We start from the raw sequence: 20,150 nt of genomic DNA, 5'->3' as shown, positions 1-20,150 counted from the left end.
ATGTACGCATGTGCAAAGCACACATCTCTTTATCTTCCCTAAAGGCAACCAAGAGACATCACAGTACAAGGACACATTCCAATAATGTAAGAGTACTTAAGAGGGGTGTAGATTAGGACTGAAGAGGGGGCACGTGGCCTGGGAAGGCTGCATTTGATGCTTGAGCCTGAGGTTCCCCCACACCTGGTCTATACACTTGACAATGACCGTCCAGGTTTCAGCCTTAGCTAGAGAGAGTCTTTTCTAGTCCTAGACAGAGATAACTGGGATCGAAACAGGAACTTCATTTGCAAAGTATGTACTTTATCACTGAGCTATAGCATTACCCCCAATTAACCAGTTTAACCTGCCCCCAAAAGTGAGAGGACACCACGTTTGCACATATTCCTGAAGTCGATCAAGTCACACATATCTGAGCATGCTCCTCTATACAGTGTTTACTATTATTTTAATATTTTGATGGGGAAGTGTCAATGCTATGTTGTCAGAACACATGAAGTGTGTGTATATAAGGTGCTAGCTTTAATCCCGTCATCTCAAGTTTATTAGTACCTTAGGTAGCAGAGCTACAATACGTCTCTCTCTACCTGAGAGCTGCTCCTAATTAAAGAAAGCTACACTAGGCTAGGGTGACGCAGGTGGCGCTGTGGTCTAAACCACAGAGCCTAAGGCTTGCCAATCAGAAGGTCAGTGGTTCAAATCCCTGTAACGGGGTGACCTCCCGTTGTTTGGCCCCAGCTCCTGCCCACCTAGCAGTTTGAAAGCACATCAAGTGCAAGTAGATAAATAGGTACCGCCCCGGCGGGAAGGTAAACGGCGTTTCTGTGCGCTGCTCTGGTTTGCCAGAAGCAGCTTAGTCATGCTGGCCGCATGACCCAGAAGCTGTCTTCTCAAAATGGACTTTGCAAGAAATGAAAGGGTTCTCAACTTCTTCTCGCATTAAAGGACCGTTTCCCCCAGCAAACCATGTTTCTCATGTTACCTGAGCTCCATAAAATGTTTGCCATGTTATTTCAAAGGGGGGAAAGCCCATATGCTTGGGAAATCAGCCAAATATTTCAGGAACAGCTGCCATGGTCTTGCTTGCTTATTTAATCATCAAATGTGCTTCAGGGTCTGCAGCATTGTTAGAATTGGAAGCAGTGGGACAGTTCTGATATGGAATAAATAATATTCACCACCTGTGCTTCATAGATATACAAAACACACTGCTGAAAAGGATTGTACCTGCAAATAAAATTGACTGAGAATAGAGTACAAAGGTATTGTAAGAAATTTCGGCAGAGGCAACAAAGGTTGCTTTAATCAACCCATCTAGATGTAAAGTCAAGATCATGCTATCTACAGAAAAAAAACCTTATTGATACCACAATCAAATCACATTAATGCCAACATCATAAGCACCTTTTATGTAGTCAAAGAAACTGATCATGAAAATGTACTGATCCTTCAATCTTATTACTTCCAAAAAGTTCTAATGACAGAAATAAGATATAGAGGGCACAGAATTATCACAGACAATTATGCACAGTAAAAGTGATATGGAAATTAAATCTTCTGAGGACAGGGTTTTCTCCCCTTGTCACCAAACCCCTGTCTCTCTTAGGTTTTATGCATTTTAAGGGTAGAGTAGCAAAGAATTCCAATTCTAAGACTCTTAAGTTACTGATGGTAAGGGTTTACATCAAACACTCGCACACAGAGAACCCAAAATAAGAACTCTGTACAAAATCTTTGCACAACACAATTACATTTTAATAGTTACCACAGAAACATGGAGGGAAGAATGTTTTTCATAACTGTTAAAAGGAGCCATTGTACTGTTCTCCCCTGAATTCACTCAGAAAGAACACATTCTGTAACAGACAGTAAATGCAAAGAACAAAAACAAGCAGAAGTACAAGCTGGTGAGTTCTGTTCACAGATCACATAGTAGAAAGCCTGCCTCAGACAAACAACTGAGTTGCAACAGCTAACACATTGGTTCAGATGAAGGCAAAATGGTGATCTGAACCTGGCATCATGCCTTATTGGAGAGTTAAGGGTCATATAACAAAGACCCAGGAGATCAAAGGGGGTAGGAAAACTGCATAAGCCTTTTGAATATCAGGCTAAATCCTATCTACCCACCACAGAAAAATGATTTCTTATCAAATGTGATCAAAGTTTAAGCAACTGTATTTTATTACTCATTATCTGAATGCCTGCTAGAATACTTCTGGGAACTAACCAAGCTATAGTTATGCATTTTTTAAGTTCTGCTAATTTCAGTAGGTGTGTTGTTCACATGATTACATCTCTGCTAAAAAGAAAAAGTAAAGCTCATTTTAAAAAGAAGTGCTGAATTGTTTTCCTTTACTATCGCTAATATATATTCATGTAAGATGATTGTCACAGTGTACAGATCGCATAACAAAAACACAATTAAAAGAGGGGGAAAGAAGACGCAGATCAGGTACTTACTCTTCTTGACGCAAGTCATTAATGCTTCGATCTAGTGAGATCATATCACTTGCTACCATGTTAAACCCAAACTCCTTAATGCTGCTTTGAACAGATTCTTTATACTCTGGTCCTAAAACATATGGCTTGGCTTCCTCACCAGGACCACCGACAACTCCATGAGGCTCAGGTTCTTTGGGTTCAAAATTACCAAGAATTCCAGGTCGTAATACGGGATCATGGTAGATCAGTGTCTGTGGCTTAAATGTGAGATACTGTCGCTGCATGATGTTCTGCTGATCATTATTGCCACCAAGAGGATTCCCTTCATTTTTGGCCTTATTCCTCCGCCGAATTGATTCCAAGTCTACTTCCACACCTTCGACGTGAGGCCAGGGTAACACAGGCTTGAATTTGTCATTTCCAGGAACCAGGACATGGTCTCCATTGTTTGGCAAAAGATTGCTGTTTTCCTTGGTATCCTACATAAGAGGGAGAGATAAAATTATAAAACAAAGAAACTGGAAGAGCTGCTGGCCCAACTTCAGCTTTCCATGCCCATTTCACTAACAATTCTGTAACTCTAATCTCTGTGGAATTTGTTCAAATCAACATATTCTTCAGGCAACTCAATACGTTTAATAAATTTACAGTGGTACCTCGGGTTAAGTACTTAATTCGTTCTGGAGGTCCGTTTTTAACCTGAAACTGTTCTTAACCTGAAGCACCACTTTAGCTCATGGTGCCTCCTGCTGCCGCCGTGCTGCCGGAGCACGATTTCTGTTCTTAACCCGAGCTACTAATTCTTGGTTAGTGGAGTCTGTAACCTGAAGCGTATGTAACCCGAGGTACCACTGTATCTGTAAATGTAAGGTTAAAAACAAATGTCAATATTTGAAACCCACCTGTGCAGCTGCTAATACTGTTACATTTGAGTCTTGCTGGCTAGTACTTACATATAAAAAGGTTGAATTTCTGATTTATATGTGGACATTTGACAGTATTGACAGAGTTGTATCCCCCTTTAGAGACAGTAACAATTTATTCTAAATCTATGAGACTTTCCCCACTGTTAAGGTATGGAACTGATCCTCCTCCTCACTCTTTGCTCACCATGTGGCCTTCCATCTAACCCTACCTTTGTCCATCATAAAATATGAAACCACTGTACTAAAAATACATTAAAAACAACATAATTAAATATTACACATAAAAAAGGGCACACTACAAAAGGTGGGTACCAAATTCCATAAATTAACTGTTTGAAGATTATGATTTGCAACTTTTGTGATAAGCAAAGTCCACACACATCATCAACACACACAAATTTTACGACATGAACAAGAGAGGCATCAGGAGGACGTCATATAGCACCAGCAGCAAATGGAAAATTTAAGACTTATGAAGCCAAATATGATCTGGAGCCCTGAAAAGCTCTATTTCCTTAAAAGAAAAAAGAAAAAAAACATACATAAGCAGATTCCTTTAAAAAAGATTTTTGGTTCTGAACCAAAGACAAAAATTCTTAAACTGGAAGTTATGAAAACCAAAGTGTCTCAAACTTGAATGTCTAGCTAATGATTTTGAACATTGGGGGGCAGCAACACATGATGCTGAGTTATCACACTTTCTCACAAGCCAGAACTACTACTGAAAATGAAAAATAACACGCAAGGCAGTGTCTGATGAACAGCTGAGAAGGAGAAACTGCAGTTGGTTTTCAAGGGAGGTTAACACATTACTAAGAATGAAGATATCACTACTGTTTACTAATCATTTTGGCCATGTCACTTGAAAATATAAAACTTCAATTGGTGAAGTGGTTCTCACCCACCCGATTAAAATGATCTACACTGCCAATGCAATCTCTGCAACTAAAATTCAAACAGTCAAGGGGGTGGCTACATCACCAAGGCATTATGGTGTTTTCATCTGCTGTTCCTTCCTTCCCAAAATCAAAAATAGCTAAGCTTGCTCCAAAATGAAGTCTTGTTCAAACTTTTAACAGTTCCAAATGGGCTGTGAGCTGCAGAATCAGAGAATCACAAGCCAGCACTCTGGATGACTGATTTTCACTTCTGGCTCAGATCATCAGGGAATCCCAAGCAGGCCAGAGCCATTTCCAAAATGGCTGCCAGGGCTCAATGCAGTGAAAAACAACAGAGAGGCCACAAACTTCATTTGACACAGCAGCTTTAGTTGCTCTAATCAAAAAAGAACTGTCTGAGGACTGAGGTAAAGCACTGAAACCATTGAGAGAAGGTACCGTATTTTTCGCCCTATAGGACGCACTTTCCCCCCTCCAAAAATGAAGGGGAAATGTGTGTGCGTCCTATGGGGCAAATGCAGGCTTTCGCTGAAGCCTGGACAGCGAGGGGGGTCGGTGCGCACCGACGCCTCTCGCTCTCCAGGCTTCAGGAAGCTATCCGCTAGCCGTGGGAGACTCAGCTCTCCCACGGCTAGCGGAGAGCTTGCCTGCACCCAGAAGCTTGGGGCACGCTGAGCTCAGCACGCCCCAAGCTTTGGGCTTAGCGCAGCGCTCCGCTAGCCGTGGGAGAGCCGTGCGAAGTTGCGCGGCTCTCCCACGGCTATATGAGACCTTGCCGGCACCCAGAAGCTTGGGGCGCGCTGAGCTCAGCACACCCCAAGCTTCGGGCTTAGCGCAGTGCAGCGCTCCGCTAGCTGTGGCTCCCACGGCTTGCAGATAGCAGCCTGTTCTGGGGGCTGGGGTCGGGGGAAGCTCGGGCTTCCCCCGCCCCAGCCCCGCACCTGGGGGGGGGGGATAATTTTTTTTTCTTTATTTCCCCCCCAAAAAAACTAGGTGCGTCCTATGGGGCAAAAAATACGGTATTTTAAAACTCACTCAGTATGAGACATTTCCACAACACAATGGAAGTGAGCATGAAGAACAGAACTAAGATTAACAGAATCTGCACCTTTGAGTGGCTTCGGAGATACCAGCCTACATGAGGCTATTGTATACTAGATAAAGAAGAGTGTGGATTTGATATCCCGCTTTATCACTACCCAAAGGAGTCTCAAAGCTGCTAACATTCTTCTTTCCCTTCCTCCCCCACAACGAACACTCTGTGAGGTGAGTGGGGCTGAGAGACTTCAAAGAAGTGTGACTAGCCCAAGGTCACTCAGCAGCTCCATGTGGAGGAGCGGAGACGTGAACCCGGCTCACCAGATTACGAGTCTACTGCTCCTAACCACTACACTACACTGGCTCTCAGTATTATTTCCTGAATAAAGGAAATAAAGCATGCCATATCGAGAGGATTCACAGTGCACTCTGTCCAAAACCCCAAAATGGTGAGCCCCCAAGAGCCATTATTGTTTGCTCTAGCACCTGCATAATTAAAAATGAGTTATATCAAAAGTTCACAACACAGTAAAAAAACTTAACAGAAAACTCCATCATCCTTCCTCTTTCCCTCCATCTCACTGTTCTTAGCCATATCCCTTCAATCACAGAATAAATGTCACATCCAATCTTTTGATGCCCTTTGACATCTGTTTAGCTGGGCAACCTCTATGGTAGGAATTGTGAGGATCAGTGTGTTAGATACTTTAGATTAAAAGAACTGAATAAAGCTTTGCTAGATCAGACAAAGGGCAAGCCTAATCTAGTATCTTGTTTTCATAGTGGTCAACCATATATGCCTATGGTAAGCCTGCAAGCAACACCCGATAGCAATAGCACTCTCCCTACTTGTGATTCTCAGAAACTGGTGTTCAGAGGTATATTGCCTTGGATACAAGAGACTGAACGTAGCCTATCATTCATGAACATGCAAGAAAGATGCCATATTCTAACATGCTATGCTATGCAAGCTAACATACAACTGAATACTGATCAAGGTACTTCTTCCTAAACCAAACCTTTCAAACCGCAGTAAAATACAGACTAGAATGTTGGCCCATGGGCATTCTTGATTTTTTTATCACCCCAAACTGAAAAGATAGCAGTTGTCTTTTTTCCATTCACACAGCATATTACAATCTGTATTTCAATCAGTGATGGATAATAAAGATACTGATACTAGGTGGGCCAGTTTGTACTTTCAGATTTCATTAACTGCAGCACAAACAGTGTGGTAACATAAACAAAGGTATCTAGATTGTATCTGTGAATGTTTATCTATTCAACAAATGGAATTTGGAGGGGGTTATTGGTTTGTTTTTATTGTGTATTTTGTGCTTTTTTATCTTGTATTTTTATGTTGTGAATTGCCCTGAGATCTACAGATGGAAGGCATAGGCAAACTCGGCCCTCCAGAAGTTTGGGGACTACAACTCCCATTATCCCCAACTAACAGGACCAGTGGTCAGGGATGATGGGAGTTGTAGTCCCAAAACATCTGGAGGGCCGAGTTTGCCTATGCCTGCAGTACACTAACTAACTAATCCATCAATCAATTAATAACAATAATTTTCACTATTTGTCTTAAAGCTAAGAACATAATGTTACTGCTCCTTTCATAGTTCGCTGCTCAACTTCATGATAACTCCAGAGGTTATGATATAGCTCTCAACTCATCAAAAACATAAAAATAAGAGACAACCAAGAATGGCAAGAATGTGGAACAATATGACCATAATCAACATATATATGAGAGAATCTACTCAGCACACACAACTGCAATAGTGGGAATTTCACTTATAGCATAAAGCTTAAACTGAAGAAAGTAGGAAAAACCACTGGGCCGGTAAGATACAATCTAAACCAAATCCCTTATGAATACACAGTGGAAGTGAGGAACAGGTTTAAGGATCTAGAATTGCTGGACAGAGTGCCTGAAGAACTATGGATGGAGGCTTGAAACATTATACAGGAGGCAGCAACGAAAACCATCCCAATGAAAAGGAAATGCAAGAAAGCAAAGTGGCTGTCCAATGAGGCCTTACAAATAGCGGAGGAGAGAAGGCAAGCAAAATCCGAGGGAGATAGAGAAAGATACAGGAAATTGAATGCAGAATTCCAAAAAATAGCAAGGAGAGACAAGAAGGCCTTCTTAAATGAGCAATGCAAAGAAATAGAGGAAAATAACAGAATGGGAAGAACCAGAGATCTGTTCAAGAAAATTGGAGATATGAAAGGAACATTTCGTTCAAAGATTACCATAATAAAGGACAAAAGTGGTAAGGACCTAACAGAAGCAGAAGACATCAAGAAGAGGTGGCAAGAATACACAGAGGAACTATACCAGAAAGATATGGATGTCTCATACACCCCAGGTAGTGTGGTTGCTGACCTTGAGCCAGACATCCTGGAGAGTGAAGTCAAAGGGGCCTTAGAAAGCATTGCAAATAACAAGGCCAGTGGAAGTGATGGTATTCCAGCTGAACTATTTAAAATTTTAAAAGATGATGCTGTTAAGGTGCTACACTCAATATGCCAGCAAGTTTGGAAAACTCAGCAGTGGCCAGAAGATTGGAGAAGGTCAGTCTACATCCCAATCCCAAAGAAGGGCAGTGCTAAAGAATGCTCCAACTACCGCACAATTGCACTCATTTCACACGCTAGCAAGGTTATGCTTAAAATTCTTCAAGGAAGGCTCAAGCAGTATGTGGACCGAGAACTCCCAGAAGTGCAGGCTGGATCTAGAAGAGGCAGGGGAACCAGAGACCAAATTGCAAACATGCGCTGGATTATGGAGAAAGCTAGAGAGTTCCAGAAAGACATCTACTTCTGCTTCATTGACTATGCAAAAGCCTTTGACTGTGTCGATCACAGCAAACTATGGCAAGTTCTTAAAGAAATGGGAGTGCCTGATCACCTCATCTGTCTCCTGAGAAATCTCTATGTGGGACAAGAAGCTACAGTTAGAACTGGATATGGAACAACTGGTTGGTTCAAAATTGGGAAAGGAGTACGACAAGGCTGTATTTTGTCTCCCTGCTTATTTAACTTATATGCAGAATTCATCATGCGAAAGGCTGGGCTGGATGAATCCCTAGCCGGAATTAAGATTGCTGGAAGAAATATCAACAACCTCAGATATGCAGATGACACAACCTTGATGGCAGAAAGTGAGGAGGAATTAAAAAGCCTTTTATTGAGGGTGAAAGAGGAGAGCACAAAATATGGTCTGAAGCTCAACATCAAAAAAACGAAGATCATGGCCACTGGTCCCATCACCTCCTGGCAAATAGAAGGGGAGGAAATGGAGGCAGTGAGAGATTTTACTTTCTTGGGCTCCATGATCACTGCAGATGGTGACAGCAGCCACGAAATTAAGAGACGCCTGCTTCTCGGGAGGAAAGCAATGGCAAACCTAGATAGCATTTTAAAAAGTAGAGACATCACCTTGCCAACAAAGGTCCGTATAGTAAAAGCTATGGTTTTCCCAGTAGTGATGTATGGAAGTGAGAGCTGGACCATAAAGAAGGCTGATCGCCGAAGAATTGACGCTTTTGAATTATGGTGCTGGAGGAGACTCTTGAGAGTCCCATGGACTGCAAGAAGATCAAACGCATCCATTCTTAAGGAAATCAGCCCTGAGTGCTCACTGGAAGGACAGATCCTGAAGCTGAGGCTCCAATACTTTGGCCACCTCATGAGAAGAGAAGACTCACTGGAAAAGACCCTGATGTTGGGAAAGATGGAGGGCACAAGGAGAAGGGGACGACAGAGGACGAGATGGTTAGACAGTGTTCTCGAAGCTACAAACATGAATCTGACCAAACTGCGGGTGGCAGTGGAAGACAGAAGTGCCTGGCGTGCTCTGGTCCATGGGGTCACGAAGAGTCGGACACGACTGAACGACTAAACAACAACAACAAGCATTTAATGTACAGAGCAATCCTATCATGTCAGGAGAGTCCACTTCAGATGAATTGTCAATCTGGGGGAAGGGGGACTGCATTTCCTTTTCTTAAAATATTAATAATAATTCCCCCCTGTTCCAATGGCAAGAAGGAAAATCCTTCAACGCTGGAGGCATGCCAAAAGAACAGGAGGGCTTGGGATCCAAAAATCCAAAGCATTCCCCGATCTGCCCCAACATTTGCTGGGGAGAATGAGTTCTGCATAATCCATATTCCTTGGGGCACCCTGCTATTTTATGCATTTCACGGTTTTTCTGACGTTGTTTTGGAGTTAACTTTTTTAAAAGCAGGGTGTAAATTTTTAAATAAAGGAATGGCCAAGTTGAATTATCACAGACTTAAAATATGAATGGTAAAACATTCCCAAAGACAATGCCTGGATAAAATATGAATGCAAAACGACAAAATTAAAATTGGTGCAGGCAGCAATGTAGACAAGCCAGTATATTTTGCCATCCTCCACACAGGCCAGCCAAATCTCCCAGTAAAGACTTGTGTGGAAATCATAGGCACAGCTGAATGGATCCTATGAATTAGAAATACAAAAACCATCTATACATTCCCTTGTGATCGTAGGAAAAGCTTTTATACCTTTGATGTTCTTGTTAAGATTTTTAATTTATAAGAGTACAATTTCACTTTTATTTGATATGATACTGAGCTACAGTATTTAATAACTTGGGCTGGAATAATTTTACATTAACATTAGCACACTCATCAGGAAGAACAATGAACCATAAATCACTTGTTTGTTTGACTGGTTTGATTCCCAGGCTTATGATGATTCCCAAGACTGTCCGAGTGAGAACTGAGTTCTTACAAATTTGTAAAAGAAAATCACTTCATGTAATGTATTTCATTCTTATCTCGACTGAGGGAAGTGCTTCACAGAAGCCTCTCTGTTACACTTCTGAAGTAGCAATACAGGAAAAAAATAGAATCATCATAAATCTTAATGGATGAGTATTAGTTTCTTCACAAGAGCTGTTGCTGTTTGATATACAGACAGCAACATGGTAGAGCATACAGCAAGTAATTAAAATACGCAGAGCCATTTTGAATAATCTAACACGTAAAGATGTAAAGGAAACATCTTTAGACATGCACATCAAAGCATTTGTTCTGAAATAAAGGCTCTGAATATGGGAGGCACTGGCCAGCAAGCTATTTTACTGGGCAGAAGTAACTACCACGCGAGATTAGGAAAACAGATTTTAACCAAGTTGCCTCTGATACTGATTGTAATATCTGCATTGCCAGCAATTAAATGGGTATAAATATCATTGTGCCAGTGTAGATATATTACCAGTTATACTGGGTCACTCACATAAGTCAAGGAGATTGTCACTGGAGGCTCAGTAGCTAGAAGTGCCTTTTACCAAGGGCAACTGGTAGACAGATACAGTCATTCTTTAACCAGGAAAGCCTTGCCACAGTAGTTCATGTGTTGGTTACTTCAAAATTGGATTGCTGCAATGTGCTCTATGTGGGGCTTCCCCTGTGCTTGATTCCGAAGCATGACTGCTGACAGGAGTGAGGCCTTGTCAGAATATAACAGCATATAAGAACAGCACCTACACTTTTGAACTCCCTGGCTGTTGAGATCTAGCAGGCGCCTTCACTGTACTCTTTTCAGTGCTAAAAACATTCTTGCTTAGACAAGCCTACCCAGATGCTTAGAAAGTTGAGGTAATTTTAATCTGTTTTAGTGTTATAACTTTTGCATGTTGCATAGTATGGTTGTGGATTTTTCTTGGCTTTTTAAAATAATCAAGTGGTGTATAAATTTTATGAAATAAATTTTATGAAATTTAATATTTTGCTGGAAGCCACCCAGAGTGGCTGAGGAGACCCAGCCAGATGGGCAGGGTATAAATAAATTATTACTACGTGGAACTGACTATTTGGTGCATTTCATGGCTTTAGCTGTTTTTAAGATCTTTCTCCGCTTCAAAATGGCTTATACTGCATGGTAGGAAGAGACTTCTATTATTAGTATTATTGCAGAACTGAAGGCAGGAATCAGAAAATCCCAGTTCTTCCACAAATAAGCCACTTTCATCATGCTGAGTTGGCAAAACTAGTATTAACAAAATATAAACACTCATTCACATTCAGGCTTTCCTTTGCATAAAGCTCTCCCTCCCCAATCAAATTGCCGTTCCTTTTTACATACGCCTCAGAAATATATTTGCAGGTATTTTATTGAGGCTTGTCTGTTCCCTGTTGTTTGCAGGCTATATATTTTTTCAAGCTGAAGCTTGGGAAACCTATTTGCTGGAAAGCAAACTAGGAACCCTCTGCACAACACTTTAACAAGTAATCCAACAGAACATGCAAATTAATTTGTAGAGGAGATTTTAAAAACCCCCCTCAAACAGTGCAGTTTACTCAATTTAGGTTCCTCTGTGCTTGCTCCCTTATAAGTGTATTCAAGACTGCAGCCTTAAGCTTTGTTCTTTTCCCGTTTTACTTCATGAGGTTTTGTAGATTCTAGCCTTGGGAGAGTTGGTTGGTGCCAATAAGTCAAACATATCATTGCTTGCTACTATCTATTTGCCTGCAAGGAAGAGGCTTATTACTCAACTCTTCAGCACTTGCCTGTCAAAAAAAAAAAAAGAAAAAAAAGGCGTATGATTTTGTGTCTCATCTCTCCAAAAGACTGCCCTGACATTATTTTTGCTCATTTTTCAGCCGCTCTCTTAAGGCAGCTGCTAGAATTTGCATCTTAAGCTTTCCTTTCGGCAGTACTATTGAAAACATTATGGGGAACATAGAGCACATATTTAATGAATGTGACCTATAACAATCCATTTGTCATCCGAAGACTAAAGCAAGTTGTGCGAGATTTCAAAGTTGTACATGCTCAAAAGGCCTACCCTTCAACTAATTAATTCATGTGATTTTAGAGCAGAGTAGAATCCTGACACCTTAGACATAAAACTGCAAGCCACTAGTTTTGCACATCACAGGCAGCTGCCAACTCTAATGTAGCTTCCCAGACTTTAGTACCATAAAGGAAGAGATTGAGATAGCAATAGCAACCCATATGAAATATGATGTAAGAAAAGTGATCTACTTATCCTGCGTATTATTTATAGTACAGGTCACAGATAACCTTGAATAGAAAAGGATGAGAGAAAGAGCAGTTGGGCGGTAGAAAGAAGAAAGTGTCTGTGAAATCGTAAGGTTACAATAGAATGCAGCTATATTAGAATCAGATCAAATTCCCAAATCATCTTCCAGAAATATGTTTATGGTGTTCTGGATAAGTATTAAATTCTCCAATCCTTACAGAAATATTTCATACCACATGGAAGTCTTCATGACTGAATTACTTGGGGTGGGCTCTCTCTCCTTCACTGGAGATCTTGAAGCAGTGGCTGCACAGCCATCTCTTGAGTATACTCAACTCTTAATTTCTTGCATCCAGCAGAGGGTTAAATTAGATGGCCTATGAGGGTCTCCCTAACTCTTATGATTCTATGAATACTTTTGATGACTACTAATGACTATATATGAAGCATCATAATTATGTAGGTAATTTTATATCTTGCCTTTCTTCTACAGAACTCAATGCAGCTTACATATGATTCTTGGGCAGTGTCCCATCAGTGGAGATTAATTTATTGTTAAGTAATGTGTTTTCTGTCTGTTTTCAAATACTTAACTTAAAATATCTATTTGTGTGAGAAATACTTGTGGAGGTCAGTCTCCTCCTGAAAATACACCACCCCTTCTACAATCTTCCATGTGCGATAAGAAGTTTTGATAGCTCTACACCAGTAGGGTTGGAGGCGGTGAGCTGGAGAACAGTCAGTTAATTAAGGCAATACTGATAAGGGCAAAAATGGGACCCCCCCACACACAACAGAATTCAGATTTCAAATCAGTCAGTCAACCTACTTTATGTAACTTCATGAAAAGTTAGAATGGTAGACTAGACAACAAGCAACTGAGAATACTGCATGCAGTCATGCTCAAGGATTGCAGAAGAAATAATCAATTTCTACTTTAATACACTTCACATGCAGTTTGACCTAAATTTATGCCTTCTAAGAGAAATACATGACTGAAGTTTGTCATTCTTGTCTGTATTGAAAACATGCCCACTCTCATGCATCCAATTTAATAGAAAAAAAATTCTGGTTTATCAAACCGGTTTGCTATGACATTTGAACCAGCAAGCTGGAATTTGAGTAATCCCTTCCAACAGACTGCAAACCAGGACTGATTCCACTAACACATATTCTGCGGCATGCATGCATGCATCATTTCTGGTTTCTTATTTATACACGTATTTGAATTTTAGATTTGCCTTTTGCTCTAGTTTTTGAAATTTCTGTTCTTTCTCCCAATCCTGGGAATGCAAAGTGTTAGGCTATTTAAAAATACATCAGGCTTGAAAATTACAGAGCCCATTTATCTCAAAAGTGGTAACATTGCCAGTTGTTGCAGTATACAGATAAGAGTCAAATCCCATTCTCCTGGATGTTAATAAACTGGGTTCTTTCCAGTGCAGTTTTTTGTTTTGTTTCAATGCTCTGCATGACTGACTCTACTTTTGTGTACAATCATATGTACACATATTATGATTTGTAGTGCCCAGTTTTAAACTAAGCCGTGCATTTTATCAGGATTCACCATATTTATTACAGCATCATAACAAAACTGTGCAGTATCCATTATTTCCATTTTACAGGTGTCAAGCTGAGTCTTACTCAAAACTGCTGAGGTTGATGAGGTTGGAGGTGAACTGTGCACTGGTCTCAGAAAGATCTGCTTTTGATTCTTTGGATTATCTTCCATTTACTGATCTTTAGCATATGTTTTGTATATTCAGAAATTAATAAAACCTTGTTGAAATCAACAGGACTTACTTTCAAGCAGCATTTTTAGGACTCATTTCTGCAAACTATGTGCACATGTCATTCTAACTCTGCTACTAAAATCAAAGTTTTACTATAAGATTTTACTCAGCTACAAGGGAGGTTCAGGATTAACACAAGCAGTTCCCTCTAATATTTGAAATGTCAACTTCCCATATTAACTGAGGAGAAAAGGTAATGCTATTTACAAGCTACTGGAGCAGCAGAATCAAGGAAAGGCAGATACACCCCCTTGCAAGATGCAGGCAGGGCAGAGATTAAAGATCTACTGTTTCCTGGTCCTATGCGTGAATGGGCTGGTAAGATCATTCCATTGCTCCTTTCCCAACTTTATGTGGTACTCGCTGGGGGAAGAAAAAAATGCACAAGTATAAAATGCACAATTAATGATATGCATAATCAGCAAGTAATTTGTTTAGTGCAAGTTTAGATGCTCAGACTTGGGGACCTGGCAGACCTAATTAGTGAAAATAGATAAAGTTATGCATAGGGTGGAGAAAGTGGATAGAATACAGCAGCTCAAGGTCACCCAATATCAGATAACATTAGACTGAAGACAGACCAAAGAAAACAGTCTGTCAAACAGCACATATTTAATATACAGATTTTGCTGCAAAGAGGTTGTGAGGAAAACCACTCGCATTTACAGAGGACACGTCTACCAATGACTATTACTACCAGGGTCAGCCCAAGACACCCATTCCATGTACACAACCTGACCAGGCTAAATGGTTGATTCTTACAACAGGGTCAAAGGACTGAGTGGGGGGAGAAACACAGAGCAACATAATGTTGTGTTTAGGATCTTCACAATGTTTCCTCTTTCATACAACGCTCTCATCTTGATGTGCTCCAAACCGTCTTGGACTAGCTCCTATCAGCTCCTTCTAGCAAAGCTGCTGCAGTCCGAATCATCTGAAAGGTATCAGGCTGAAGAAGGTTGACAATCACTTATTTGCCTCACATAAAAAATATTAGGCATATCTCATCATTCTACATCAAAGGCGGGGATTTCAGGACATAAAGGAATTCTCTTATACCGAGTATTAACTAAGGTGTATAGGGGAGGGCATTACCTCTGGTGGGGGGATATGTTGTGCTCCTTCTAGGGTAGTTTGTCCAGCTTTGGTTCCCACCCTGCATTCAGCTCTCACCTATGTTTCCTAGAAGCTGCCAGCATGCAACAGTGTCCACCCCCCAGGAAGAGCTTTGAGTGGCTGGATAAGCCAAGTGAGGGGTCTCAAACCCTCAGTGAGTTTGGGATTTCCCCTGCATGCAAAGACAGGCTCTGGTGGACTGAGTGAACGAGACCAATAGTGGGTCCAACGGTCAGGAAGGTGCAAAGGGAAGGAAGGGGCAGATGGGGCTCATCAACCTGGGAAGACAGAACATCTAGCAGAAGGAAAACTCTGGTCCTAAACCTCTGCTGTTTTCTGGCTATACTCATCTGTGAGAAAGGCTTTGGGAGAAAACTCCAAGGAAAAAGCCATACTCGCTGCCTTGCCTAAGAAGTAAACCCTATACAAATTTGGAGTGGAGTCTCTAAGATGGTGCCTTGTATGCCTACTTCTGGCAAGTCCTGCAGCCAAGCTGGTGCCAAACATATTGCTCTGCTTTCCTTTGAACCACATCCAAGAGGCCGAGAGGGCAGCCATGGACCTCCATACACACTGCCCAGGCTTGTGCTAACGTAGTGCTGCTAACGTAGCAGTTTTAACTTCACCCCCAAAGGCACACTCCATTTTCTCTCGAGACAGACAGGTGCCAACAACGCAGTATTAAAAGTCCAAGGTTGTATACAACAGCTATCTGCAATACCTACAGAGTCAGACGGATAAAAAGACAGGGCTGCAGAATTGTTCAGAAACTGTATTAAAAAGCTAGTAATACAACAGAATAAATAAATCACATTTTGTTCCACATAGCATTACTCAAATCTCACTGTAAAAAAGAATTACCTTTCTGCATTGTCTAGCATTCAAATGTTTCTAAAAGGCAAAATGTTTTTTTTTAAAATAATAATAATAATAATATCCAAACCAATATTTTAAGTTCAATAAGAATTCTTCACTGATTGTGAAACAGGGCATATAAACAAATCTCACAAAAGCAAATGAAAAGCTTTCTAGGGGGAGTTTCATCATTCTCTGCTCTGACATTTTAAAACACAGTGCTAAAGAGCTTATAAATGGACACTTGGCAGCAACTTCAGAAGAACAGAAAGGTGCCTGTGGATTCCTTAACCTTTCTCAGCATCCAGTGAAAAGAAGGTTGCTGTTTCTTCCAAATGCTCTCAATGTCCTTTGAAAATATTACCTTTAACTTATTTATAATGTCGTGAAACTTAATATAATTCACATTTTGTGTGTCTAACAAACTTTATAATGTCAATACAGTAGTTTGATCTATAGGGACTGCTACTCTCAGAGAGAAGGATGTTGCATGAAACCCATGCCTTGCACAATAGTCTAGCATCATAGTACAGTAGCGGAAGGATAATACATTAAATAACTTTTGCTGCCCATTTGCTACCGCTTCTTAACGCAAAACAGGATCTGTGTCCTCTTTTACCAAATTTTAAATAAGCTTTAAGATGAGCCTGTAAATAGGGACTGGTTTATAGAATGTAAATAGAAACTTTAATAAAATAGCTGAGTGCCTACTCTAAAGGAAAGCTTCTGGAAATGAGCTGTGGCCCATCATTTTACCAATGTATTTAAGTCTGACCTAGTTCAAATCTGACCTCAGTCATGAACTTGCTGGATGGCCTTAGGCAAGCAACTATCTCTCCGCTTCAGAAGTCCAGCTTTAATATGGTGACAGTCATGATGGCTTGTTGCAAGGATTAATTGGAGAACATGTAATACTGCAGGATTTTAGGGGAAGTGATATATCAATACTAAGTAATATTATTAAATAATCACTTTTACTTTCCTCATTTTGTTACCTACTTCAGAAGCAGCACAATGCATTTTGTCTTCGTTTCACCATTCCTCTTGGTCAGGCTTCATCTTTGCATATGAAATCTACTGCAACAAGAGCCACATCTACTATTCCAAGTTCTTACTTTTTAAAAAATAAATCAACAGCCAGATACACTTCAGTGCTTGGGGCATCCAAATAATTATTGTGCAGTCCAAGCAAAAAAATTTGGGGCCTGCAAGAAAATACAGGTGGCTACCATTTCGTTCAGGGTTTCTATTCCTAGCCCCTGTGAACATCAGTAGAGTGTGTCTATGTGTGCCCCGCACCATTCTGCCTTCTTCCGGGTCCAAAAGGACATGCATGTTGGCAATCGTGTGTGAACTGGATGTTCCTAAAATGGTCGCTGCCTGTAATGCAGTATATCCTTAACTCACAACCACGCCTGCATCTGTTCAAGGTTCAAGCCAGACAGTCATGCCATCCTCTGGAACCCTATAAGCTAGTAGATATTCTAGCAAGCCAACTCCCCCAACCTTGGTTTTACTTTTCAATCTGACATGCAACAGTTTACAGCTTCTGGAGCTCCAGCACTGACACATTAGACTTTTTGTGGGTGTGTTCCTTCTTATGGGGGTTTATTTAAAAGTTTTATTTGTATTTTTGCAAACTTTGGAGTCTTCTTGAATGTGCTTTTGTTTCTTGTCTGCTACAATTCTGTAAGTGCACACCTCTTGAATTCACTTTTAGATGGAGTGATAACCTACATAAATAATGTAACTCTGGAACAGCAAACTGTTTTCTTTACATAACAAATATATTGGGAACATATTTAACTAGTATGCTCCAATGTATTATGATATGTGATGGAAATGGCATGCATGCAGTTCCAGGAGTACCAGACATTTCTTCAATAGTCCAAGTGTTATCTGACACTGGATTATTTGTAAAATTAAGAAACTTCAGTATTCTCATGTACAAGGCTTCTTGAGCAACATCTAATGTAATTAGGTCATATGCAGGTGCTCCTAAAATATCAAAAGCCAATTTGTATCCCTCCATGGAACTTTTGGAAACTGGATACTAGATTTCCTTATTCCCCTGAAGTTATTATCACAACAACATGTAAAATACAGGCAGCAACCATTTTACATATGTCCAATTGATGTGCGACCATGCACATACCCATCGCTGCTGACCCAGAAGTGGCCCAAACATGAAGCAGGTAGAATGGACTTATGCATGCTCTGCCACCATGTGCAGGGGTCAGGAATGGAACTCCCGTGCAAAATATTTGCCGCCTGGAGGTTATTTGGAGGGATTGTGACTAGCCCAGGGTTAGGCCGTGGCGGACAGGTTGGAGATTTGCATACAGATCTCAGAATTCTATTCCACTAACACCCAGTGCATTTATTAGGGTGGGTTGATTAAGGCATAAAGAATGTCTTTCATCTGCAAGGAAAAAACCCACTAATTTAAAGCTGTGATTTAACTGAAATTTCCCACAGATACTTCACATTTTCCTAAACAACGGCACAAATTAACCACAATGTTACTTTACTGTACAACTAAGCGGCATATGAATTATACCGTTGTTTATTTCTTATAACCAGGCCTTGCATCTCTTTGTTGCACTGTTTACAGTTTCCAACTTGCCCTTTCTTTAGACCTATAAATGGAATGTCTAAAACATTCGTTTATTGTTTTTCTTACACATGGCAGTTTGTGTAAGAAAGTATTCTTTCTAAGTATTTGGGGGCGGGGGATAACCATAAACTTGTGCACTGGAGAATTTCCTCTTTTTGTTTTACGTAGCATGGCTCCTTTCTGTACAATTCTGCCTTGGTCTAGCCCCACCCTCCCCCAAATAAGTGGCAAACAAAAACGAAATGACTGTGACTGACAAGGTCACAGCAAAGTCTGACAGCTGCTGGCCAGACTAGAGCACTCACTTTATTTTCATCAGGTGAAATGTAATGCCTGTGTTTGGTAGGAAAAGTAAATATACTTACATCTGAGAAGTGCTCAAATTGATTCCTTTGCGTAGAAAAACCTTTAGCTATGCAATCCTAACCTACGCACATCCAGTGTTGATGGTTGGGGGTTTGGATACTGTGTAGTCTGCTCTCTGCTGACTACCACTGGCAGAGAGGCAGAAAGATCACATAGGAGGCCTAGTTTGCCCATTCAGGTGGCAAGCTACCACCAGCATTTCTTCTGCTGGAAGTCAGCAGCAGAAAGTACCTAAATGGGGTGTTGATGGATGGGTGTCAGGTGCTTTGGACTGGCTGGATCTAAAGCCCCATGAATCCCCCAAGAGGTCTGATCCTTGGACGTCTCAGCCATACCAGACTGGAACCAGATTAGTGAAAAAAAATCAGGAAATTCCTCATTGCTGGGCAGCAATGAGGAAGTTAAGCTTGCAATTTTCTGGGGCTAAAGTTAGGATTGCTCAACACCCTCAATGTATCTGGGAGAAGCAATGAACCAGTGTAGAGATTAACGGCAGGGCTAACGTGCTTATATTATTTAGTATTAACCTGATTATTTAAAGGCAATCTCATCATTACTTTTTTTTTTAAGAAAAGATTTTAATCCACCCTGGAATTTAGTTTTATGACATAACGTTCTTTGTCCTTCCTTTTCCTCTTTTCCTCCCTTGTCCAGATTCACTTCCAAGGAGGCTGAGAGAAAGGACAGACATGTGTCAAAGGGGCAGCTTGACCTCCTGAAAACTAGTTGCCAACCATGGCTAATCCATTTGAGAATTTGGTGTGGACAATCCAATGCTACCACCCTTCTAAGAAATGAAGAGAGTTTTTCAGCCCATGGCTAAATCAAATTATTCAAGCAACCAGAAGGCAATGATGTATACACCCTATAAGTAACCAGGAAAAAATGCATAAGGACTGCTTCTCATTTATGACCTGTTCTTACAGGTTTTGTAAGAAAAAAGAAATCTCAGCTATGAGTAGTTGTCACTCGAGACTTCTTACAAATGACCCGATATGGCTTTCACTGCTTGAATGAAGCTGAAAGTGTGCATTCAAGGAAACACATCAG

The 20,150-nt window shown here is 40.7% G+C and overlaps 1 protein-coding gene across 6 annotated transcripts in view; it reads right to left on the bottom strand.

Annotated features, from left to right (window-relative positions):
• Positions 1–20,150, bottom strand: part of GALNT7 (polypeptide N-acetylgalactosaminyltransferase 7) — a gene marked incomplete at its 5' end in the record, with an annotated part of 48,101 nt that overhangs the window by 22,316 nt on the left and 5,635 nt on the right. For 5 of the 6 annotated variants that reach the window (XR_014515136.1, XR_014515137.1, XR_014515138.1 and 2 more), the window contains one exon: positions 2,464–2,924. Coding sequence is in view for 3 of the 6 variants with exons in the window: in XM_083457336.1 (XP_083313462.1) it covers positions 2,464–2,924 (461 nt within the window). Of the gene's footprint in view, positions 1–2,463; positions 2,925–5,378; positions 5,439–20,150 lie in introns of those variants that run through there. The other variant, XM_083457337.1, reaches the window with a different exon arrangement.

The sequence above is a fragment of the Podarcis tiliguerta genome, assembly GCF_965153285.1.
Source record: "Podarcis tiliguerta genome assembly, chromosome: 9".
Classification (NCBI taxonomy): Eukaryota; Metazoa; Chordata; class Lepidosauria; order Squamata; family Lacertidae; genus Podarcis; species Podarcis tiliguerta.
Note: the sequence above shows the minus strand (reverse complement) of the source record. Positions and strands in the feature narration are given on the sequence as shown.